Source organism: Eublepharis macularius, chromosome 1, assembly GCF_028583425.1.
Source record: "Eublepharis macularius isolate TG4126 chromosome 1, MPM_Emac_v1.0, whole genome shotgun sequence".
NCBI classification, from domain to species: domain Eukaryota; kingdom Metazoa; phylum Chordata; class Lepidosauria; order Squamata; family Eublepharidae; genus Eublepharis; species Eublepharis macularius.
Genome location: NC_072790.1, coordinates 155,854,467 through 155,880,991, shown reverse-complemented (window position 1 = coordinate 155,880,991; position 26,525 = coordinate 155,854,467). Strand labels below are relative to the sequence as shown.

At 39.1% G+C, this 26,525-nt stretch overlaps 1 protein-coding gene across 2 annotated transcripts in view; it reads left to right on the top strand.

Moving 5' to 3' along the window:
* CEP170 (centrosomal protein 170) overlaps nt 1-26,525 on the top strand; it is a 188,745-nt gene that overhangs the window by 63,365 nt on the left and 98,855 nt on the right. Inside the window, exons 7-9 of one of the 2 annotated variants that reach the window (XM_054985890.1) lie at nt 408-875; nt 13,459-13,637; nt 25,186-25,335. In XM_054985890.1, coding sequence (XP_054841865.1) covers nt 408-875; nt 13,459-13,637; nt 25,186-25,335 — 797 coding nt within the window. Of the gene's footprint in view, nt 1-407; nt 876-13,458; nt 14,097-25,185; nt 25,336-26,525 lie in introns of both variants that reach the window. The other variant, XM_054985885.1, reaches the window with a different exon arrangement.

The window sequence follows — 26,525 nt, the reverse complement described above, 5'->3', positions numbered from 1 at the left end:
GAGGAATAGCTATGTAATAGGTCTTAACTGTTTAAACAGTATTTCTTCCAAATAATTTAAAAGACCAGTCCTTTGCAATCAGATCATAGATTAGTTTTAAGAATTTTCCACAGCCCCATTGAAATGCATCTCCTTCTGGCATCTGTAAAATCTGTTGGAGCGCAAATTATCTTTGACAAATTCTTAGTGAGCTTTCTTTGCATTAGACATGATATTCAAACATGTCTTTGACATGTAAATGTCAACAACAGGTAGAAATGAATAGCAGTTCTGGAACTATATTGTTCACTCTTTCTGCAGACTTCCTTTCTAAGACTTATCAAGTCTTTTATGTGAATTCTTAAATTCCTTGAAAACTCTGAAATTCTCCAATACTGTGAAATCTATTTCTTTATTTTTCTTAATAGGATGCAGCACAGATGGCAAGCAAGCTGAGGAGCAATCTGCAGCTGCAAGTGAAGAAGAACCTTATCCTTTTTGTAGGGAGCCAAGTTATTTTGAAATCCCTACAAAGGAATTCCAGCAACAATCACAAATGGCCGAGGGTACTATTCATGAGATTCCAACAAAAGACACACACATAGCAGGGGCAGGGCATGCTTCATTTACTATTGAATTTGATGACAGCACCCCAGGAAAAGTAACCATCAGAGATCATGTCACAAAATTCACTCCAGATCAGCGCCACAAGCCTAAGAAGCCTTCTCCTGGCACTCAGGATCTCCCTGGGCTTCAAACTGTGATGATGGCACCAGAGAGTAAAGTGGCAAACTGGTTAGCACAAAACAATCCCCCAACAATGATCTGGGAAGCAACAGAGGAAGATTCAAAAAGTATTAAGAGTGATGTTCCAGTCTACTTGAAGAGACTGAAAGGTAAAATAATTTCAGCTTCATTTACTTCATTTGCCTTGAATTTTCCAGAGTAAGTATTCTAAGTGGAAGTTTATTACACTGTGCTAGATATTCTTATAGATTAAAGTTCTGAGCGACCACAGATTTTGTACCAAGGCCAAAAAACTACGTATGTGCTTGTCATAGCTAGAGGCAGTGAGGTATAACACATATTGGTACATTTCTAAAACTTGAAGTTCCTTTGAATACTAACAATCTCCTTTTGCATAATTACGTTTGTAAAGGATTAAAAATGGAGAAGTAATCAGGTTTCACTTTGCCAATGCAACATTCTTTTTTAGTGAATTTCCGGTTATTGTTTGGTAGGGATGTGCACCTACGATGGGGGAAAGATATTTTTGGATTTGGGTTTCACCCAATTCGGTTTCAGAATCCAGATTGGGATGGGGAGGCAGATTCAAGATTATTTGGGTTCCATTATTCCTCACTGGGGCCTTTTGGGGGGATAGAGTGGATATTTGTCATCCAAATGAGATCAGCATTGCTGCCTGTCCACTAAAGACTCCCCCTCCCAAGTTTCAAGAGAAGTGGACCAAGGGGTCCAATTCTACAGCTCCCTTATTATTTATTTATTTATTTATTTGATTTAATTTATGCCCTGCCCTCCCCACGAACAGGCTCAGGGTGGCTCAGAAGTTGCCACCTGTCTCCAATATTTCTTATGGGGGAAAAAATTCTCCCCTGGTCAAAGTCAGTAGCTAAACACACAAGAAAAAGCAATAATTGTCCAAAACCTTCTCAGTGCAAACAGAACCAACAAGTCCAACAGAACCAACATAAACCAGAGAATCCCTACAGAACTACAGACTAATTTGGCAAGCCAAACACAACTAATGTCAAATCAGAGCATCCAAGCCAAACCAACAGAAACAAGGGACACTGTTGCAAACCCAACAGAACCAGTGCCCAACCACAGAAGCCAAGAAGAAACCGGGGCCAGTGTGGCAAGCAGAACATAATGTCAAACCAGAAAATCCAAGCCAAAACCAACCTGGCAAGCAAGTCAGCCAGCCAGAACTCACAAGACACTACTCACAGTGACAAACACACGCAGACACACACAAAAATGTCACTTGCTAAGAAGACCTCAGAAAGAGAGGGAGAGGGTTTGGAGTACCCAAGTTCTCTTTCTGCAGTCTGTATCTCATCACTGGCTCAGAGGACCCAAAGATAGAGCTGCAGCTGCCTTTCATCTCTGGTGCTCATGGTCCCCCACACCTGTAAAGAAGAAACTCAACACCGAAACAGCATGCATGAACTTCATTTTACGTGCTTCAGTGGGTTCTGCTTGTTTTGATTGACATATATCTATTTCCTAACATCTCCTTTTGTTCCAGTGATGTTTATATGGGTTTTTTTCTTTTTTGAGAGTGACAAGAATAAGATGTTTGGCACTGTATTTATTTTTCTGCATAAAATGCCAAGAGATACTGGGGGTCAATTGAGGTTCTTTTTTTTAGTATTCTAGAACACAATTTGGAATGTGGATTTGATATGGTGCCAGCCAAATTGGGCAACTTTCCTGTTGTTTCTTTCCCCTTCTGAGTTTTGGGACTCCCAGCACAAACTGAGAGGATGCAGCCACAAGCAGGTGCTTACTTTCAAAGCCACCAGGGCTGAGTAGAAGAGCAGCAAGTTGACCTTCAGGAAGACCAATTCTCAACCATCCAGGAGAGCAGACATAAGTGGTGTGGGCTGACAATGTTGTCCATATGGGAAAAAATGCACTTAACATCAGAGGGCGTGAGAGAAGACTTGAGCTGTAAGAGAGGTCTGGCCAGATCATCTCTTTCCTGGCCTTAGTAATTCAGCAGATAGGTGGAACATAATGCAATCAGCTAGGAAGAACCTCATTTGCCAAAGTCTGGCTCATGCCCCTCATGTTCTCAGAGCGGCTGACTGCCTCCCTGATACCCTACCTGACATCATGTGAATGGCCATGAAGAAATACCACCCAGTAGGGGAGGCAGGGAAAACAGCAGAGCTACTTTCCCCATCCTCCTCCTCCTCCTCTGGTAGAGGCAGTATATCCCTCTGGACTGGCAAATGCTCCATCCACCAAGACAGCTTGTCTCTCCAGTTAATGAGCTGGCAAGGTCCACTTGGCAAGACTATCCTTGATCTGCAGGTCACATATGGTTGCCATCATGTAGACCTTCTGCTGGATGAGAGGTTCCAGGCAGGACTTCCAGTTTCTGCTCCAGCTTGCGCACTGCTCGAATAATGCCTGTGCATTCTACACATGGGTCCATAAAGGCAGACATATTCCCCTGAAGCATTTGGAGCATGTAAACAATGAGACCCAGGCTTGCTGTGTCAGAAAAGAGCAGTTTGGTGAACTTAAAGAGCTTGAGTTCCCTCTGGGAGAGTCATCTGCTCCTTATTGCTGAACACCATCTTCTGTAAAACATTGATCTTTGAAGTCAAATTTGTTTGGACACTCTTCTGTTCCACCAGTCACTCAAGCAGAGCATCTCAGAGCTCAAGAGAGGCCAAGGCCACTTCTTTTTTTCTTTTTTTTGAGGCTCCCAGCCATCAGACCTATCACAGCTTCTGACTTCCACAACCACTAATGGAGGAGGTAGCTGCATTGTCTTGTTTGGGGGCGGGTTTTCTTTAAAACTGGGAATCTCCCAGGTTTACAGAACTATTTTCTATCATCCTGAACTATCATTCTATCATCCTGATCTGCAGATGTAGCTATACTTGGCTATTAGAATATGCAGAGGGGACATGAGAATTGTGGGAGGATTGTAGAGAGCCACACTGGGGTTCTTCCCCCTCCAATTATTGGCCGGCCCTGCTTTTCCTAGCTTCCTGCTGCCTCCTGGTTTGTGGTAGCTGGGCTCAGGTTAGCTGGCTGCCTCGTCTCCTGGAACTCAGTTTTTTTCTGCAACCCTGAAAGATCCCCTAAGGTTGCAGAACAATCTGTTTGGTTCCTAAGTGGCCCCAATCCATGGATTTAATTGACTACCGATTGGGGCCACTTGGCTGTTAGTATATAACATGATAATGATATTAAAGTTGTCTGTTCTTCTTTCAATCTTGTTGGTATATCTCTGTGACTGTACGTATAACCTCATTTGGAGATAATGTCAAAAGTGTAAGTTTGATTCCCTCCATGAACATGAGGCCCAGGCTAAAAGGCGCCCTCTCCCCCAAGATAGGCTCTGCGGTCAAGCATGGTGCAGGTGGAATTCCAGCAAGTCCTGACTAGACATGGGCACGATCCAAAAAAAATACCAATCAAGCTGATTGTGGATCTGTGCTGGCAACAACCCTAGATCACCAATTCACTCCAATAAAGTCCCGTTTCCGATTTGGGATTGGGAAGGCCAAAGTGGAGGGGTGCCCCCCCACACACACACAGAGCAGAGCGGGGTAAAGTTTTTAACCCGGTGATGAGCCGCCTCCCCTCAGGGTGGGGACGTTTTCTCTCTCTCACACACACACACACACACGCACTTAGAGCAGAGGAGGGGAAAGTTTTTAACCCGTCCCTGCCTCTCCAAACAGAGAGAGAGAGAGACAACCTGTCAACAAGTTTCAGCCAGCTTTTAAAAAAAAGCAGGGATAGAATCCTCCATTCCTCCCCACCCGATTTTAAAAGCAAACAGCCAGTCTTCCAAAAGCATATTTTAGACAGGAAGAAAGTAAAACCAGGATCCACATGGATCCTCGCAGATCCTGTGGTTTTTTAAATAGGAAAAACACAAATGAAACATCAAATCACATATCAACTTCTTACAAAAAGCAGGCACTGGGCTGAGAAGCCAGGAGGAGAGAGATATCTCTTTTCAGTGTTAACTCTTTCAACGCACTGAATGAACTCAGGAGAGGAGCGCAAAACAGCTTAAGTTGATAGCTGCTCTCAAAGCAAGGGGTTTTTGTTTTCATTCAGTACGTTGAGTTAACACTGAGAAGACATCTCTTCTCAGTGTTAACTCTTTCAACACACTGAAAAGCCACCTTTTCACTCACAACTGTTTGCTTTTCCTCGCTAGGGGAAATATTATCAAGTTTCAAGCAGAGCTCAGGCATTCCCCTGCCTCCGTTGCCAGGGGAATAGATTGTTGGCGCCTGAATGTCTAGCTTCCTGATACTATCACGATCACCCCGGTCCAGCCCCCTCCCAACTGCTGGATCGTTTGCCGAGGAAGACAACGATCCACCAGGTCACGATCAGGAGATTGCCATTATCGTGGGGTTTTTTTTTATCGTAATGCAGATCGTGCCCATCTCTAGTCCGGACATTGCTGAATAAGTGGTGCTCTGGTATGCCTGTCGGAGCCTAATTCTGACACAGAATATGGGTAGCCTTTACACTGCATGTCCAGAGTACATACTGGAAATCACAAGTCAAGCATCCAGTTGAGGATTCTCTGCAAAACTCAAACTGAAGTCATGCTTCACCACCAGGTGAAGGAGGTGGGCTGAGGAGCAAATGTGCCTCAGGCCCACAGCCTATGCTACTGCCTTAATGTTTGCAACAGCTTCAGTCATCATGTAGTCCATGGAGAGATCCCTGCTTATCCATACCACTAACTGCTTCTCAGTAGTGACAGAGGTGTGTGTGCCTTGTCCAGTGACTTGATGTGGAACAAAACTTTGCAATAGCTGAGGCAGCAGCCCCCTCATCCTGCCTGATGCTAGTTGTTCGGCCCCCACCCAGGACATCCTCAGGTTGCTACCAGTGCACAGTCAGAGAGCGGTACTACAGCTGAGGGCAGGTCCAGACATCAGTGTGAAATGCACAGATTTCCCATGAGCATGGGATAACTGTACCTTCATGAGGTCCCCAGCACCTCTATACAAAGAGTGCATCATGATCCTGCTCAGCATGGTACAGGCAGGGATAGGAATCTTGGGGCAGCCTGTGGAAACTTGTTTCCTTAAAAGTAGAGAAGGGTTTCCCATCTAGAGTGATCATCTCACCCTCTTATCTGCGTGCTGCTGCCACCCCTTGGCACCCTAGTGCCTGCCACACCAAACATCTCCAACAGAGATGCTTGGTGTCTCTTGTCTAAAGGAGACTTGGAAGGCAGATCATCAGAGGGGGTTGTGGAGTGACCCCTCTTGGCTGACAATCACACAGTCACCCCATCAGCCTTTCTCTCCCCCCAAAGAAGCACCACCTGGTGTTGCTTCTTCATATGGTTCCTGAGCATGGTCGTCAAGAGATGATCAAGGTCCTTCCCAGACTGCTCCTAGCTTTACAGAGCTGGCACTGTGTGAAACAAGATCCTCTGGAAGTGCTCTCAGAGCATGGAGGTATAGGGTCACCCATGCTAACTAGCAGCTGTGGGCAGTACCAGACCCCCACCTACTGTGAGGATCTTGGAGCAGACACTCTTTGGGGGGGGGGTTGGAAGGAGATGCCCTGGCTGGGAAAGTGGAGTCTTGCCTTTTTAAAGTGAGAGTATCACAACTATTAAAGTATGCCCATTTCCTGCAAGTATGGACCAATGAATAGCTAATCAGTTGTCCAAGAGGTTGTGAGATTGGAGATTGGGATTCCAGGAAGAAGGATCACATCTCATTGGAACTTTCAACAAATCCTAGTATATAGCAGTTTAGCCATAGAAAATTAGCATGACGTAGCTGCAGATAAATTTTGTGAAATTATGAGTTTGGAATCCTAATTAAAACAGGGTCAGGCTCAGTTGACCAAGCTAATAGAAGTCCATTTTAAACTTTCTAGTTACTTTTATGGTGATTGGGAGGGGGGGCTGTAAATTTTGGGTGCATGGTTTAGGATGGGCTAAAAATTGCCTCTTTAATGAATGTATTTATTTAAATTAAACCACTTTCAGTGTTGCCTGTTGGAAATTGACTTGCACTGTATTGCTTTTAAGAGGATATGCCGCCAAAGCCACTCTAATGATTGACGGTGCCAGTTTTAATATTTTACTTCAAATGGTTTTCCATGAGATTGGGTTCAAGTGTTAGGTGTTCAGATTTTTAACTTGTGTTGGTAACATACTATATCTATGCAAATTTTTTCCCGTCCAAATTTAATACAAGAAATGATAAAACCGTACAGTACAAACAAGGGATTAAAACTAAGCCATAAAAGACATTATCAAAACCACTCTTGGAAAATTGTTAAAAACCCAAGAATTACAATAAACAAGCATTTAAACTTTGTTGCATTGGGGGAGTTACTTCTTTGGCATTTAAAACATCTAAAACTGGTTTCCATCTTTCATCGTATTCAAATAAAGGGACTGCCATATGCAAGTTCCCAAAAAAAGGATTATGCATAATCCTACCCATCAAATATTGCTCCCAGATTTTCTGATACCATTTTTTAATCAATGGGCCTTTGAGGGATTTCCAATTCCCAGCAATGACCAGACGAGCAGAGGCAACTAATATCGAGACAAGAGATCTGGTATTCCTATCTAACACGGAGTTGGGCCAAAAATCCAATAGGAAAAATTCTGGGGAGTATGGCAATGAAAGACCCATCATGTTGAATATCTCTTTGTGAACCACTCTCCAAAATTCCTGAACAAAATGGCATTCCCACCACATATGTAGGGTCATGCCTTCCTGCTTGCAAGATCTCCAACACAGAGGGCTCAACAACCTGTTCATCTGATTCAATTTATGTGGTATTAAATACCAATTGGACAGCAGCTTGTAAAATTGGAGTTTAATATTCCAACAACTAGATTTGTTGGAAGGGGAATTCCATATATGTTTCCAATCAGTTTCCGAGATAACCCGTTTTAAAGAATCAGACCATTTTTTTTGGTATGGCAGAGGGTCTTCATGTGTCACCCTTAATAATAATTTGTAAAGGGTTGAAATCCTACCCTGTTTACCATCCTCCCCATTCCAAATCATTTTCTCAAAAGGAGTTGGGGGCCGAAGCAAATCCTTGGACCTGATCAGCTTGGTGAACAGATGTTTCAGCTGAAGATATCTAAACCAAGATATCCTAATTCTGAACCTTTCTTCCACTATAGATTTTTCTAGAATTGTCCTATTTTCAATCCAGTTAGTAATCAACAATATCCCAGAGTCTTTCCATTCCCTAAACTCACTTAAATCCTTTCCTGGGGGGAACCACTCTTGGTTAATGAAAGATGTTAGGGGAGAGATACCTGGAGCTAAGATTTTCCTATATTTATCCCAAGTTTTCAGCATGTTATCTAACAGGGAGTTGGAAGAAGTCATAACTGGCCTGTTTTTAGCTGAGGACTAGATGGTTACTGGTAAGGAAAGTGGTGAAGAAAAGAAACTTTCTACAGAGATCCAGGCTTCTGCTGGGTTCAGTCTTAAAGCCTGAATCAATGGAGCCAAAGAAGAGGCAGCATGATATAAAGACAGGTCTGGGACATTCAGACCACCTAAACCTGAGGGCTGACGTAATGTCCAGAACCCAACTCTTGGTTTGCGACCAGACCAAATAAACTCATTGAGAGCCCTTGGCCAAAGCTGTATTTTCCTTGGATATATTTTAACTGGGAGGGATCGGAACAGAAACAGAAACTTAGGGAGAATAAGAGATTTAACCAATGAGTTCCTATCAAACCATGAGTAACTTTGTTTTTTCCAAAATAGGATCAGCATGGATTTAAAAAGTTCATCGAAATTTACTCGAATGACATCAAGTGTACAAGGATATAAACTCCTAGATATCTCATCTTATTAGTAACCCATTTTAATATAAATCGTGTTTGTAACCTAGCTACTGAACTAAGGGTTAGATTAATGGAAAACAACTCTGATTTCGATTAACTGTTAAACCTGAGATTGAACTGAACAAGTGTAGGGTCTGTGAAATTTATTCTAAAGAGTCAACTGGTAGAGAGGTAAAAATTAAAATATCGTCAGCATAAAGTGAAACCTTATCTTCTTTATCCCCCACCTTAATACCATGGATCAGAGGATTTTGCCTTAGGGCTTCTGCCAATGGCTCCACAGCAAGTGCAAAAAGGAGGGAGGAAAGTGGACAACCCTGACGGGTACCTTTATTTATATTAAATAAACCAGATTTCAGATTGTTTGCCTTAACTTGGGCTTGAGTGGAAGAATAAAGAGCTTGCAGAGTACAGAGAAACCTTGGGCCAAATCCCATATGACAAAAAAGGGAAAGAAAATATGACTTTTCTATAGAATCAAAAGCTTTGGCCATATCGAGACTTAGTACAACTGCCTCTAATTGTTGAGTATTACAAAAATTTATAATATTCATCCTCCTCCTCACATTATCTGTTAGATTTCTATTGGGTATAAAACCTGTTTGATCTGGTTTAATTAGCTTCTCAACAATTTTCTTTAGACAATTGGCCAGTACAGAGGTAAAGATTTTATAATCTGTATTTAACAATGCTATTGGACAGTATGATGCTGGATCTGAGGCATCTTTACGTTCCTTTGCAATAGGAACAATAGACGTTGTTCTCCATGAGGGAGGAACATCCCCATTCTGAAGCATCTCATTACATGCATTGGTTAAAGGGACTAGTAAACAGGCAGAAAATGCTTTATAAAATTCGCCTCTGAAACCATCAGTCCCAGGGCCTGAATTGACCTTCAAATTTTTAATAGAATCTAAGATTTCCTGTGGGGTTATGGGATTATCCATAAAGACTTCTATCCGAGTCAGATAAGGTGGAGAAGAAAGTATTAGAGGAAAAAAAGTCCTCAATTGCTTGTTCCTTGGGCCTCAAGGATGAATATAATTTTGAGTAGTACTCTGCAAAGATATTCACTATCTCCCTGGAAGAATGTTTTTTTACTTTCTTAGACTCTAACAAGCCCTGAATATGACGGGATTTCGTCTCCTTCTTGGCTTTCCAGGCCAATAGCTTTAATGACTTTGGAGAGCGGGTCCAGAATTTCTGTTTCATAAAAATGAGTTGTTTTTGAACCCATTGTTATCAAAGATACCAAGCAATCTGCGTTCAGCTAACAATTTTTGATAAGTTTTCCCCCCTTTTAGTTTGTGTTCCTGTTCTAACTTAGTTATGTTAGCAATCTTTTGTTCTTTAATTTTTGTTCTTTGTTTTTTTTAAGTGGGATGCCATTGATATCAGCCTCCCTCGAATAGTTGCCTTCATCGTATCCCAATAAATAGCTTCTGAAATATCTGCAGACTTATTTGATTCGAAGTAAAATTTCAATTCACGGTCAATCTGATCCCTAAGATCTTGTCTATTCAAAAACATTGTATTAAATTGCCATGACTTATCCAAAAGGCTTTCTTCCCCCTAATACATAGAACAGTGAATCCAGGTCCGTAAGCAACTTTGGACCCAAGTTGGCTGATTTCAACCCTTATAAGAGACCCTGAGATACTAAGAGATAATCAATCCGAGTATGCACATTGTGACGGGCTGAATAATAAGAATATTCCTTAGCCACTGGATACAACTATCGTCAGGAATCAAAAAGTTGGTATTTTTCAAGGAGATTCCTAAATTTAACTGAAGCTCGGATTAATGGGCCCTTGTGCTTTCTAGAGCTGGTTGTGTCCATTTTGGGGTCTAGAATGAAATTGAAATCCCCTCCCAGAATCAATTACCCCTCTTGAAAAGTTTGCAATTTTTCAAATTTAAGTTCTAAAAAGTCAACTTGGGCTGAATTGGGTACGTAAATTGTGGCCAAAGTCAATTTTTTGTCGTTAATACGCCCTTTTAAAAATAAATAACGCCCCCTATGATCCGCCTCCTCAGCCTCAATAACAAATGGAATATTCTTTGATAATAAAATAGCCACTCCCCTTGACTTTGAAGAGCCAGGGGTTGTCTTTTGAATATGGTAAGAATGGGAGTTAAGGAGGCGAGGTTTTAGTGCTTTCAAGTGTGTCTCTTGCACAAAGACTATATCAGATTTTTTTCTTTTCAATAAAGAAAGGAATCTAAACTTTTTAACCTTACTATTCAACCCTCGAATGTTAACCGAAGTTATGCGTAGTAAAGGTGCTGTCCTAACCGAGGAGGGTACCTGAGTGGGTAAAGTTACTTCTTGTGGTTTCTTTTCAGGCCTCTTTACATTTTGAGGTACTACCTTTAATTGTCAATCTGCTTTCTCAATTGTCTCTAATCTCCCTACTGAGTCCACAAAAGCACACCCATTGTTAAATGATCCCACTTGAGCTGGAGCTGAGGAATTAACAGAAGAGTTAAACATTGGAGCTTGTACTGAGGGTCCAGGTGATCCCAGTTCGAAATCTTCAAGATAGTGATTAAATGTCTCTTGCTGGGGTTCCTTTACTTTGCTAAGGAGTTGTGCAGAGTTAAATTCTTTTGGTGGAGAGAGTTTATTGTCCTCTGAAGCAACTTCACCGGTCTTGAATAAAGTTAAAGATGGAGCCTCTGAAGCAAGTGGATCTAATGCCATGTTGATGTTGACTTCTGTGGTTAGCTAAGTCGGCTGGGTCTGACATACAGGTCCAAGACTACTGTCTTTAATTCCCAGAAATACGGAATTCTGATGCTCCAGACTATTAGTAATTTCTTCCTGGTTTTTATTGATGGATTCTTGAAGGCTTGTGGATGTTGTGGGGAGAACTGCCTCCATTGATCTATTCAGATTTAAGAGATTTTTCCATTTTATTTCAGCAGAACAGAGTTGATTACATGTAATATTAAGTAATTTAGTCTTGCACATTCAAAGACTGATAGCAGTTTTTCATATCTCCTTGTATGAAAGAAATACTGCTTTTAAAACTTAGAAACTTTCAAAATGAAAAGTGAAAATTTGTTATAAATTGTCTTAATATTTCTATTAATACATTTAAATGAGTTTAGTGAGACCTTACAGCAGACTTCATAAACATATTTTTCATACAAATTCTGCTGCAGTTTTCACATCATACTGTTTAATATGAATCTAGAAACCAATACAAAAAGCACATACCTAGGAGAATAATATTTTCCCTGTATTTCAGAGATAGATTTTCTTTTTTTAAAAAAACATGAATTTGATTAAATGAGTACATTGAATCTGACTGTAATTTTGAGTCTTTTAACTTTCTTACTTGATAATTGCTGTGTTCAAGTATATTGCATCTATTGAAGATTTGGGGTGTCATCCACACACTTGTTCTGGAACTTTGAGGGCAGATAACCAAACAGTGCTCACATCTTTTTCTTTGACTAGATGCCATACAATGCTGTTTGCAGTGGGTCTGAGCAGGCACAACAATTCCTAGCCAAAAACAGTACACAAATGGTTTGCAGCTTCTATATAGGAAGGGACTGATGTATTTGAAATCTTTAGAGTATGTAGCCTACAAGGTTTAATGTAAGAGTTCAGGTCTGGAGATCAAGTGAGTGATCTGGTATCATACTATGCAACTCAGCAGGTTTATGTATCATACCATGAGAAACACTATTTTTATTACAATGGTTAAATTACCTATCCTAGTGGTCCTATTACTATGGGACTGCGATATACAACTGGTTGTGAGAGATTAGTTTGTGTACTAGTTAAAACTTTTCATTTCATTTGCAGATATTTAATATTCCCCATGAACCCTTCCTCTGTGGACCTTAAACGTGCTTCTAAAAAGCTAAAGCTACCCTATTCACTGTTGGTTCTGTTCACATCTGTTTTGTAAAAATTCATTATATTTGATAACACTGTGATGTAGATAATCTTGATTTGGAAATTGCAATAACAGGATGGAACACTATTTTGGGGAAACCATTCTAAATGGTCCACATCTTAGAGTTTCAGCAGAAAGTTCTAAGTTTTAGTGGACAGTATGTAGTTAACTTTTCCTTTCTACTATCCAGATGTAAGAATGGTTTCTAATTCATCAAGGGATGGAGTCTTCCTTTTTGGTAGCTGCTTAATAAGATTTGATTGAGAGTCCTGTTGATCTATAACAACAACATTCACTCATTTATATACCACCCTTCAGGACAACTTAACACCCATTCAGAGCAGTTTACAAAGTATGTTGTTACTATTCCCACAACAATCACCCTGTGAGGTGGGTGGGGCTGAGATAGCTCTGGAGAGCTATGACTGACCCAAGGTCACCCAGCTGGTTTCAAACGGAGGAGTAGGGAATCAAACCCTACACATGTTGGTGTAGCTGTCAGAGCATTGTTCAGATTTCATCAATGATTAAGAGAGCAAGTTTGGGATAGTGGTTAAGAGCGTGGGACTCTAATCTGGAGAACCGGGTTTGATTCCCTACAGGTTCTAGGAGTGCTATTAGCCCCACCCACCTCACAGGGCGATTATTGTTGTGGGGATAATAATGACATACTTTGTAAACCACTCTGAGTTGGCATTAAGTTGTCCTGAAGGGGTATATAAATCAAATGTTGTTGTTGTTATTAAGTAATTCAAATGCATCTCCATTACTGATTAGCCAGCAAAAGACTCCATTGTTGCCTGGTGAGTCTGAATGTGTGTGTTGTTGCTATGGGCAGCTCACAGGGCTTGTTACTAACAGACTGTTGAGCTTCTAACAGAGAAGGAAATATTGTCCCAGCATTCACAAGTTTGAGAAACTGTCTATGCGTTGCTGCTATTTATATAGTACTAAATTTCTATTTTTCTGTCTCTGCAGGTAATAAACATGATGATGGGACACAGAGTGATTCAGAAAACATTGGAGCACACAAGCATTACAGTAAGCGATCAGTGCTTGAAGAACAGTTAAGGCATCATTATACTGAACAAAAAAAGCTGCATGCAAAAACTCAGGAGACCGGCAAACACCCAGACCAACCTTCTTCAAGTCAGACTGCTTTTATGATTGAATTTTTTGATGAAGACCATCCCCGGAAGAGGCGGTCTCATTCCTTTTCTCAAAATGTGGGAGCTTTGTGCCCTGAAATGTCTTCTCCAGTGCCTCATACAAAAACTGAAAAAGTGAGATCCACAGCAAGTGACTCTAAAGGGAATCAGTTACCTTTGCAGCTTGGCTCTACCCAACAAAGACCAGCACATGCAAAACTTTTAAAGCAAAAATCAGAAGAACCTTCTGTTGCATTGCCTTTCTTACAAACTGCCTTGTTAAGAAGTTCTGGAAGCCTTGGGCATAGGCCAAGTCCAAGCGAGAATATGGAAAAGAAGTTAAAAAGCCAGCTGGCATCAGTAACTATTGAAAAGGATGATGATGACCAAAGTGATAAAGGTACTTACACTATTGAGCTGGAAAACCCCACGGCTGAGGAAGTAGAAGCTCGCAAGATGATTGATAAGGTAAGCAGTTTAAGTGTATTGAGAACCATACTTGTGGTGCATTTGACAAGACATTAGTAAGTACAGTTGTTCAAGTAGCATCAAGGGCTGTGATAATATTGTAGAAAAGATACAATTCACAAGGTGACTAAATGACTTAAAATGTTTTTTTTCATGCCTATTGTTAGTATTAATTAATAATATAATCTTTTTAAAGGAAATTTTTTAACTCTGAAAGGGTTAAAGAACACTGATCTGTGTAAAATATACAGAAATATATTGGTGTTACCAATTTTTTTAGCTAGATCTTTTGGAGCACTAATCGTTCATTTTAACCTAGGTTATATTTAAGAGAGATCTAGTATAACATGCATTCTGAACATGCATTCACAGCACAGCTCAGCTATGGCAGAAACAGCATTCTATCAGCAATTTGGGGATAGCATCATAGTTGTGGATTTTGTTAAAATTTTGTGGAGACAGCCTATTTAAATATATTGAAATGTATCTATAGCCATTTTTTAAAAGAAAAGGCTCTATCACTGGGGATTTAGGCACATCCCTTCAAACGTTTATTCAGAGTTCGATTAGCCTTTTAAATGTGATAGGTCAACTGTAACCAGGACGCACAAGGATCTTCACTGCATGACCGAAGGTAAGCTGTCTGTATGCAAGACAATATTTTAAAGCAATATATTCATTTTAATAGGCATCCTGTTAATCAGAGTTTCTGCCTGAAATTTTGATGAGTTTCTATTAGATGTATGCATATCCCTTGACAATTTTGGGATAGGCTTCTGCCTCAGCTTTTTGGGTGGCGAGTAGCCCTGCCTCCTGTAGCAGCTATTTTTGGTTGCACCTACTACCACCCTGTATCAGAATTCCAAATGCCTTTGAGCTCAAAAATGTTGGGGACTCCAGAAATAAATTGTAAATTCTTCATGAGTAATATCAACATTGTAACCCAGTGTCCTTGACTTTACAGCAAAACTTTATTTTCTGTGTAGTGGCTCTATGTAAGAAATGCTTTGCTTTGAATGGAAACCTCTGTATCTTATTTTACATTTTGTTCTTGGAGGCAGATAAAGCATAGATGCACTGGAAGTTCCTGGGTAAAGCTTAAATTCTCTGGTCCTCTCCTCCCAAGGGAGACTTCCAATCCCTCCACCTCCCAAGCTGTTTCTGGGGTCCTCATCCCCCAGGAACATCATTTCAGGGGGAATTTTTAACTGCTGTGGGAGGAAGAAAATTGACTAAAATCACCCCAATATGCCTGCCCAAATCTAGGTGACATCCAACCCATAGTGAGTGGAAGAGTGGTTTAAATCATTGCTCATGGGATGGACTCAAAGGGTCACTAATGAGTTCCACAAAGCACAATCTTACCCCCACGTTATTCAACCTCTGTGTAAAACCTTTTGGAGAAATAATGCATAGCTATAGAATTGGATGTCATCAATATGCAAATGATACTCAGCTCTGTATCTCATTATCCAAATCCACTGGAGAGGCAGTAGATGTACTGAGTCACTGCTTGACAGCTGTGATCAAATGACTGCAAGCAAACAAATTGAAATTCAAGCAGACAAGATGGAAGTGATGCTGGTTGGAAGAGCAGAGATCTTGAAAGACATTGTGCTTCTGACCTTTGAGGGAGTTCTGTTGACCCTAGTTGACTCAGTTAAGAGCCTGGGGATTATACTAGACCCCATGTTGCTGCTGGAGAAGCAAGTAAACGCAGCTGCAAAAAAGGACTTCTCACAGCTCAGACCATTCTGAAAGATGGCCTTCTACCTTGACATGGCCAATCTGGTCACATGGATTTATACCACAGTAACATAGAGACTAGACTACTGTAATTCACTCTGCATAGGCCTCCCCTCAAAGTCGACTCGGAGACTCCAGCTGGTGCAGAACGCTGCAGCTCATTCACTCTCAGGAGCTAGACAGAGCATGTATATCGTCACTCCTGTTCTGCAATCATTCCATTGGCTTCCCATCAGTTACCTGGCTCAATGCAAGCTCTTGACTATCACATTAAAAGCTCTTCAGGGCTTTGGCCCCTCATATCTGTGCAACCACCTCTTCTCTTGTGTTGTGCTATGGCAGCTTTGCTCATCTGGACAGGGTCTTCTGCAGATACCACCCTGCATTTGGGCAAAATCAGCAGCTGCCCGTACACACACTTTCTCTGTGATAGTCCCTACCTATAGAATAGCCTGCCTGAAGTGGTCAGGAAAGCTCCAACTGTCCTGGCTTTACACAAACGATGCAAAACTGAATTATTCAGGTGCTCTTTCACCAGATTACAGGGTTGTGTCATAAGAAATAGCTCAGAGAGATGCCTGGTGCCAAGCTATTGTCTGCTGATGTAGATATGCACCTAACAGTTTCCATACTGTTAAAAATGCTATGGAAATTAGTCGTGCTTTGTTTCAGTTAGATTTAATCTCTGTGTTTGATCTTATGCTTGTTTAAAAATTTTCTGCTACCATTCCCTATTGTGTCTGTTACCCTGAATGTCCTAACTGTTCATTATTGTACTTTGCTCAGTGAATGCTGTAACTGTTGATTATATTGTATTTTCGCTCACACTGTGTAATTCACCTTGAGTCTCAGTGAGAAAGGTGGACTTTAAATAAATAGATACCATTGGATACCATTTTCCTGACCTGAAATAACCCCAGAGACCCACTATTTGCCCCACTGGGGAAACTTAATGTAGTTTATCTGTACACACATAGCCCCCCCCCCAAACAGGGCAAATAGCTCCCCAGGGCCATTTTAGGTCAGGAAAATGCCATACAGGAAAGCTTAAAATCCCTCCACTGCATACCACAGTCCTGATGCAGATTGGGCCTCTTTGCACTTGGTAATCAAGAAGATTCACCCAGGAATTTCCAGCACTTGTCTACTTGACAGTCTCCACAGTGAACATAGGAACTATGTAGTTAAGTCTTTGTATTACTTGCTTTTCTTGCTGCATTCTTTCACACAACATTTAATCTCACTGCAGAGGGTTCCTTTGCATTCAAAGTCAAACTTAGGGGAGGGTACAAGGAACTGGAAAAGGATGAGTGTGATATTTCATTTACAGCCCTTGGACTCTTGCCTAAAATCCAAAACAGTCCGTAACTCCAGGCACATTTCTGTTTCACCCAAATTATTTTGCATTCCTCTGCAATAATGGGCTGTGATGGTTGTACAGATTGATGATCTATTTTTATATGTGATTTAGCTATCCACTTTTTAATGAAAATTCTGTTGCATGTGGCAGTATCACTATTCTGGCTGGTTTTCTCAGTCATATCCAGTAAGTGATCAAGGCAGTCTCTGTTGTCCTGTCCTGGACTAGGATCTGTGCTGTCCATTGTAGTCTGTTCATTACGTTATATAGTGCCCTGTTGTTTAAGTTAAATCCCAATGCAATTGAAGAAACTGTCAGCTATTAGAGATGGAGAAATATCTCTATGTCCCCAAATCAGTCTTTTTGATACTATGATCCAGAAGTGAAAGAATGTCAAAATTCTCCCTATTCTTTGCTCATCTGAATAGGGCCCTCTGCAGCTACCATCCTGCAAATGGGCAAGATCGGCTGCTGCCCATTAACACACATTCTCTGTGGTGGCCTCCACCTTATGAAATGGCCTGCCTGAAGAAGTTATGAGATCTCCCACTCTCATGGCTTTCCACAAACTATGCAAAACGGAATTATTCAGGAAGGGCTTTTCACTCAGGTGCTTGGGACTATGCTGTAAGAAATGGCTCAGAGAGATGCTTTGGTAAAGGGGACAGTATAGAGCATACTAGTGGATACTGTCTGTTGGTGTAGATATACTCCTACTGGCTAATTTCCACATTGTTTAATATGTCATGTCAAATTATTTATGCTTTGTTTCAGCAGTGTTTCATCTCTGTATTTTGAATTATGCTTGTTTTCAAATTGTTTACCGTATTGTATTGTTTACTAAATGTCTCAGCTTTTGAACATACTGACTTACACTGTGTAATCCACCTTGAGTCTCAGCGCGAAAGACAGACTATAAATAGCAATCAAATAAAATTTTTAAGGGGGGCATGGCATCAGAGATTACAAGATGGACTCCTAAAAGGTGAGCTCTGTCTCTCCCACCCCTTAAAAATCAGCGAAGAGCAATATATTACTCTTGTTTACTATTAAATTATGGCCAATCAAGACCTAGAGAAAAAGAAGACTCTGCCTAAAGCTGCAAAAAAGCTACAAGAGTACTTCCCAGCATCCTTGTAGCCTGAAACATGGGACGGTAACATCGAGCGTGCAGAAATGGCTGACGCCGAGAGATAAAACACAGCAACTACTACAACAAACCTTAACGATACAAATCTGGCCCCACAATTAGCAAAATTAGAACAGAACATACTAAAGCAAATGTCAGAACTATTGCAACCGATCACAGACCAACTCTGAGAAATGAAATTGGAACTTCAGAAAACAACTCAAAAAGCCGACTTTGCTGTGGAGCTTGGTCATAAGACGCAAAGTGACATGCAAGATCTTTAAAAGAACTATACCAAAATGCAAGACAGATTACATTATCTAGAATAAATTCTCGCCAAGGGAATCTTAATTTCGGGGCCTGGAAGAGTTATCAGTTCAAAAAGAAGACTTACTGTCTCTATTATTGAATTGGATAATTATATCGCTGCATCTACAGGGCATTACTACTCTGATTATAAACAAAGCTTATAGAATTGGCTCCAGAAAAGGAAATGAAAAAAATAGACCAAGAGACATAATAGCTGAATTCCAAGACCAGGAGGTAAAGAAAAAGATGCTAGAGCTGGCTAGAAAACAAGGTTCAATTATCGCACAATGGATCACCAGTTCTTGTTTTTACCGATCTGCCTAGCGAGGTTCTTCTCAAAAGAAAAGACTTGAAAGAAACAATGGAGTTTCTGAGAGAGGCCAATATACAATATAAATGGGTAAACTTTACCAAACTATGTGTATCACAGCAAGAAAAATTTTTGTATGCATCAGACCCATAGTCGGGAAGAGCCCTTCTTCGAAGCATAAATATGGAAACACTGATGGAATGGGACAGAAATAATCAAAAAAGGAAGATGCTGCAATCGTTCTCACTGCACAAGAGTAGCAAGATACCCATCAGAGACACTTGAAGATAAGCTTTTCAGTTATCTAATATGACACAGTTTTAATCAACACAGAGAAGTTGATATATGTTTATTTTGCAAATGTTTCAACAAACCAAGTTGGGGGGAGGGGATAGACTAGATCTCCCATTTCTAGCTCCTCATTTATAACAGTTCCTCAGATTTGGTTTTAGACCGCAATAACTAGAGAGTGAAGCAACTCTCTAGTTAAAGTGAACTGTTATATAATTAATAAGAGATTTAATTTTAAATAAAAGCTTTAATAAGTTGGTTAGGTGGGAAGTAGAAGGGGTGGTGGGAGGAAAAGGGAAATTATTGCAGCAGTTTAGATATTAGCGATAAGTAGAGGAAGAAGGGAGGGAAATTTTGAAGAGTAGGGGGAAGAGGGATTGGGGAATTTGGGGATAGGGAAGGGAGAATTTAAAAATAAAAAGGGGGAATCAGTTGCAATATAGAGAAGTATCTGTCATTCTTTTGCATTATATTTATCTATTATATTGTATAATAAAAAGGGGAACTATTGCAAAAGCTTAATATTAGTGATAAGGGGAGGGAAAGGGAGGGGAATTTAGTGGAGAAGGGGTGGAAGTGGGGTTGAGAAATTTAGAGTTGAGGGAAGAGAAAGTCTAAAAGTTTAAAAAAGGGGGAATCAGTTACAAATACAGAGAAGTATCTGTTACTGTTTTTTCTTTATATTGGTTTCCTATTTTATATATGCAATACAATTAAATAAGGAGTTAAACTATCAAGAAGTAAATCCACCTCATTTTTAGGGGAAGGGAAAACAATTTTATTTTCAAGCTGACTTGAAGCTTATTATCATATTTTTGAGTTGAAAAAAGGAGGGAAAAGGAAAAGAAGCCATTTTACTGGCAGCCGTAACTTTAAAGCAACATAAAGGTGGAAAACAGATAGAAACTTTGTTTTTAATAAATCTTGGTATTATAACTTCACCTCTAGATTTCTGTTTCACGTTGTAATAACTTTCTTTTCAAAACTTACAATCAGAATATATCTATTATAGTTTGGCATAGTGTAAAGGCATAAGATCAAAGTAAACAATAAACACAACACTCAAAGCAAATAGTAAAATTAGAACTACCAACAACATCTACTCTTCAATGCAAATGGAATTTAAAATAATTTCTTACAATGTACAATGTCTCAACAATGTGATTAAACGAAAGAGAATATTAACAAATATTGCACAACTTAAAGCCAATATAGTTCTACAAAAAATCCATTTACACTCAAATAAGGTAACTGAGTTAAAAGCTAATTGGATCCAACACCAGTTTCATGCAAAAAGCTCATCTAAATTAAGAGGCGTATCAATCCTTATTTCCAAAGCCACCACTTTTCTCCATAAAGCAACATGTCAGGATCCAAAGGGTAGATATCTATTTGTCAAGGGAGCATTAGAAGAAGAACCAGTCACATTAGCCTCAATATATGCACCAAATAACAACCAATTAGACTTCATAGAGGATACCCTAAAAAAACTAAGCACATTTCAAGAAGGAGAAACGATCATAGGAGCAAACCTCAACTACATAGCCAACTACAACTTAGATAAATCCCACTTTAAACAACCTAAAACACAATTAAAAGACAAAACACTAAATTGGCCTCAATAGTTAAGAATGCACAATTATATGACATATGGAGACGAATGCACACTCAAGAAAAAGACTATACATACTATTCAGCAAGACATAATACACACACCAGAATATACTACATCCTTATTTCAGCTAATTTAATGAATGTGGCTATTAAATCAAATATAGGAAATATAACATGGTCAGATCAGACATGGGTAAGCTGTACACTAACATTTGGCACACAAACACCACCAGAAAAACACTGACTCTAAATAAAAATTTACTATGTAATGAAGCTGCGAATAAGGAAATCGAAAAAGCCATTATAAATTATTTAAACGATAACGACTCACTGGAAATTTCACTCCAGAATAGCCTTTTGCTCTCTAAAACAGAAAACTAAACAAGGTGGCTTTAATTACCTGGATCTAAAAATATACACAGATTCCATACGCCTCACTAATGCCCTACAATTACTTACAAATGAAAATCAGCCTGACTGGACAAATATTCTTAAATCAACACTTAATACTATGACCCTACAGGTACTTTTTTGGTGCAAAAAAAGCTCTTATCCAGCCCAAATAAAAAACAACGAATCCATAATGGAAATACTCAAAATATAGAATATATATAAACCAAAACTTTTTCCGAAAATCTCACATTATTCCTATGCAAGATGCAAGATTGGTTTCCTCCAGGTAAAAATCTTATAACACGCAAATATTGGGAACACTTAAATACCATGAAATTAACAGATATCAAACAAAGGCCTATTGACTAAAGAAGAACTCAAGAAAAAAGTTAACAATTCTATACCTTGGTTTTCATACCTTCAGCTTTCACACATGGCTTCAAAGATAAAACTAACAGAAATACTTCGAATCCCTAAAACAGATTTTGAAAACTTGCTAAGCCCATCACCTTATAAGAAAAGAAAAGGTTTCATAGCCAAGATATACAATATCATTTTATCAACTGAAAAATTAAGAATCACAAACTTTCAAACAAAGTGGCAGCAAGATTGCAATTGGTCATTGACAACAGATCACTGGAATCAGATTTGGTCATCTAAACTACTTAGCACCTCGGAAATTAACACAAAACTCCAAACATATACAATAATTACAAGATGGTACCATACTCCAAAAAAACCTCTCTGCAATTATACCAAATTATACCATACTCCAAAAAAACTCACTGCAATTATACCAAATTATTCTCTGCTATGCTGGAGGGAATGCGGAGGCATTCGGCTCACATGCCCACTGTTGGTGGCAATGTCCGAAAATAAATAAATTTTGGGAAGACATATTACATCAAATATGTACAATAGCCAACTATAAGATCCCATTTATACCTCAATTTTCCTAGATCTGTGGCAAGATATTGATATCCCTATGTTAAGATGAGAATTAATAACAACTCTTTTAATTGCTGCAAAACCATTAATAGCTCTATATTGGAATAAACCAAAACAACCATAAATTAACCAATGGTATTTGAAAATATGGGATTATTTTATCATTGAAAAAATAACTAACAAACTACACCGCTCCGAGACATCTTCAAACAGCTCACAGTTTTATGAAAAATGGATATTTTTCTTTGAATACCTCACAGAGAAAGAACTGCAGGCACCTAACCATCTATGCCAAACTATAATCAATTTATAACCTAACTAAAACAAAACAAATAAGAAAAGGAAAACAAAAGATCACAATGCCAAACTATATTTACCATTGTACTGTCTAGAATGTAGCAAATATTGAGTAACTCCATTACTGTTTACATAGTTTATAATGCATTTTTCTGTTTGTTATTGCATTTATACTGTTCTCCTTGTATACTTAACATTTATTTAATAAAACTTGTTTGGAAAAAAAAATTTTTTAAACTTAAAATAAAAACTGAGAGCCTATGAGAAATCACCAGAGAGGAAGAATTTAGAAATCATCTAATCATTCTACTCCAGGTTTTTCTAAGCTTTCTGGCACTTAAGTAGGCTGACTTCTCTTCTCCTTCCCCTTCCCTTTAATTATTTGATGAAGAGAGCTTTGATAGAAGCTTATATGATAGAAATCTTGTTGGTTTTTAAGGTGCTACTGGACTTTTGCTCTTCCGCTTCAGACCAACACAGCTATTCACCTGAAAATATCTTTTAATTGACACTCATTTGCTATGAACACTCTGTCTGTAGCAATGCATATTTAGTCTTCAACTGGCTGGTTTGCTTGCTTGGTTTGGCTTTGGAGGTTTTTTTCTTTCAGTTAACTTACAAAGTCACATTGTTCTGCATAGCTGGGGAGTCCACATAGTATGTAGTGGTCTGTACCCTGTCTGTAGGTGGCCCTATTATTTAGCTTTCATTGTCCAAACAATCTGTTTACAGTTAGTAAAACTTGCTTTTTGATAAACACCGGTGCAATTCCAGTTCTCTGTTGGGTATGTGGTAATAGTTGTATAGTTCTCTGGAGACAGGCCACAGTATGGTGTGTTTTATGAGTACATTCAATGGCAACTGTATATCTACAGGATTACACATACAGCAGATAAGATGCAATTATGATAGATATTTGGCATCAAGACTAAATGTTTCAGTTGCAGAATTCAACTTTCCTACTTCCTCCTTCCCACTGTGTAGCCCACTGATCTCCACGAAATGATTCTCCTGAGGATAGAGGACTCTGATGAATGATTTGAGGGGGCCTGCAGGAGGGGGGAAGAACTGGTGGAAATAGCCAGTTTAGTCTGGATCCAAACTAATGGACTGGGCTCAGTTGAATTTGTATGTGTGGAAGAATTTTCACTTGCAGTGTGTGATACTTTCACCTCCCACTGTAGCCCCAAATGTTCCTCAGTTCCTCAGGAGCAGCAGTTTGTACTGTGGAGGGAAGGAGCAAGCAGGAAAGTCACACTCTATGATTGGAAAATCTTCTACAGGTGGAGCTAAATCAATATGTGCAGATTTTAGAATTTATTTTTATACCTTAGGAATTGTGATAGATGATCTGTACCTTTTTTTGCCGATAGAATATGTTCAGGATTCTTTCCTATTAGCAGTTAATTTTTATGAAATGTATTGTGTTAACTGATTGTGGGAAATAATTGTTTTGAACAACATATGCAGGAGCAAAAAAAGGTCGTAGATACAGGATAGAAACCAAAGTTCAGTTTCTGCTAACAGAAAACATTTCTGTCAGCAGGATGGAACTTTGCTGCCTTCCACTGAAGCCTACTGTTTTCCCACAGTGATCAAGGAACCCTCAGGGACAGCACAAATAATAAATCAGAGGTCTGCAGTGATGGGGGGGGTGAATAGGTTAAAATTGTCACCCCCACTTCCATTAAGAGAAATGTAATATGGGTATGGAGGCTAGCTTGCTTAAAAGAAAGTCCAAGTCACAAATTCCACAGAGATAGCACAGGAAACCCTTTGTGAACTAAAAACAGATTTTATCTCTTAATTTATTTAAAGAACTTTGTAAGTGCTGATATTTTTAGAGGCAGTGCAAATTTACAAATATGTAACATTACCATATTACTGAATATGTGTGTGTGCGTGCATGCATATGTATGTGTTTTAAATTAAAAGTTTAGCAGTGTACATCCCGAGCACATGGTTTAACTGTGGTGAACTCAAGTCCATTAGGAAACAAAAATTGGTTCGATGAGTACTTTCCCTTCATAATATAACTGTAGAAAATCAGTAAAGGTACACAGGTAAATATGAGTAGATTATGGTTATGGATTAACCACAATGGATTTATTGGAAGGGGATGAGTGGAAGGGGGCATATGTAAAGGAGTTATGCTTGCTTGCTGTAGCTACCATAAAGGCTTAACATAAGGAGTTTTTTAATATGGGAAAGATTTACTGGGACCCAAGTTCCTCTACCTCAAATTCTGCATTCCACCAGCTGTCATGTGAGTCAGTTTACTATCCCCTTCTTGCAAATCATTAGTAAATCTCTCTTTTCTCTGAATACCAGCCCCTTCACTTTGAGCTTTTTAATATAAATGTAATGTATACTCACACATGTTAGCTATAAAAATACTATTTGAAACACCTCAAATATTTTTATCTTTAGAGTTAGATCTTTCTTATAGTCAGATAAGCAGCATTAGGAGTAAATCAGTAATTCATTTTCTTACCCTAGTATTGCTATGTACCACTAGTGGCCCAAACATTCTATTTTTGGAGCAAATTGCTTGAAAATTTGCACGACTTAACTTATTAAAACTTAAATGATGGGCTTATTCAGTTGGTAATGGTACCATCCATACATTCAGGCTGAATAATATCAGGAAGGCTTTCAGTTAATGTGTGTGATGATTTTGTTTTATTTTCAGGTTTTTGGAGTGGATGAAAGCCAGGATTATAATAGGCCTGTTATCAACGAAAGCCAGAAAGATTTAGTAAAAGATTGGGCTATAAATTCTGCTACAGTAGTGCTGGAAGAAAAAAGACCACTGAGTACAACTGGATCTCTTGATACAGAGGTAGAATTCAATTTTTGGGGTCATCATCTTTTTTCTTCCAATGAAGGAGAGAATCATAATGTAGTCAGTATAAATAGGTAGCAAGCTAAGCTTCTTTAGACAACACTAACTAATTTCTGCATTAATCTTTTCTATCTCTGGTTTCTTTTTTGAGAAAACTATCATATTAATGGAAAAAATGTCCAGTTTCCACTTTTTATTTCTCTGGTTGCATGCACCATATAGCATGCATTTCAGTGCAATATTCCCTGTGTGTATTCTTATAATAATCAAGAAGTGAGCATGGCCTACATTAACCAACTCAGGAAAATATACATGCTAGATTTTTCCACATTATTTGCTGGAGTTTACATGGGAGTTAGTCAGCCACAGATCCAAAATTCCTGACTGTCGAAAGAAAACGTACAGAATCTCAGTTCAGACAAAAGGGATCTTTCCATATAGAAAGCTATAAATCCATCTTTGCATATGGAACATTATAATTCACTTCTTCTGCAAAGGCTTTGCCAATTTTTTGCCTAGGAATCAGTGTGGGTAGACACAAAATCCAAATTATATCTTTGTGTGAAATATACCTCTGTGTCAAATTTGGAAGACATTAATTATGTTCTGTGACATCATGAAGAGTACTTAAATATCTTAGTAATGGGTACATTTAAAGAAATCTGACATCTCATCACTGATTAACCAGATTGTTGTTCTCCTGTTTCTCTTCCTTTAGTGCATATTGATGTCCTCAAGCTCAATCTAATCATTATCTACTTTCCCATTACTAAAATGAAGTGATGTGTTCTGTTCTGTTTATTATTCAATGCCATATTTGATAGATTTTATACCTCAACATTTATTTAATCTTTGATTCTTACATATTTTCATATGAATCTAGTTCATTATCAGGTTTATTTTGCTAAGATTTATAGTGTGCTAGATCCAAAGAATTAAGAGGTCCACTCTGCTTGTAGCTTAGGAGTTTTCCAGTTCTGCTATCTTCAGCAGTTTTCTGCATCACTTGAAAAGCTGCCCCTGGGAGTTAAGGACTCACAGCATGGGATGAATCTCAGGGAGGAAAATCACAGAACTCTTACTTACGTCTTCACATGAGCAAAAGGGTTTGGATTCAATCCGTAGTATCTGAAAATAGCTTCATGTCTGAAATTTATTTAAACTGTTTTGATGAAGTGAAAAACAGT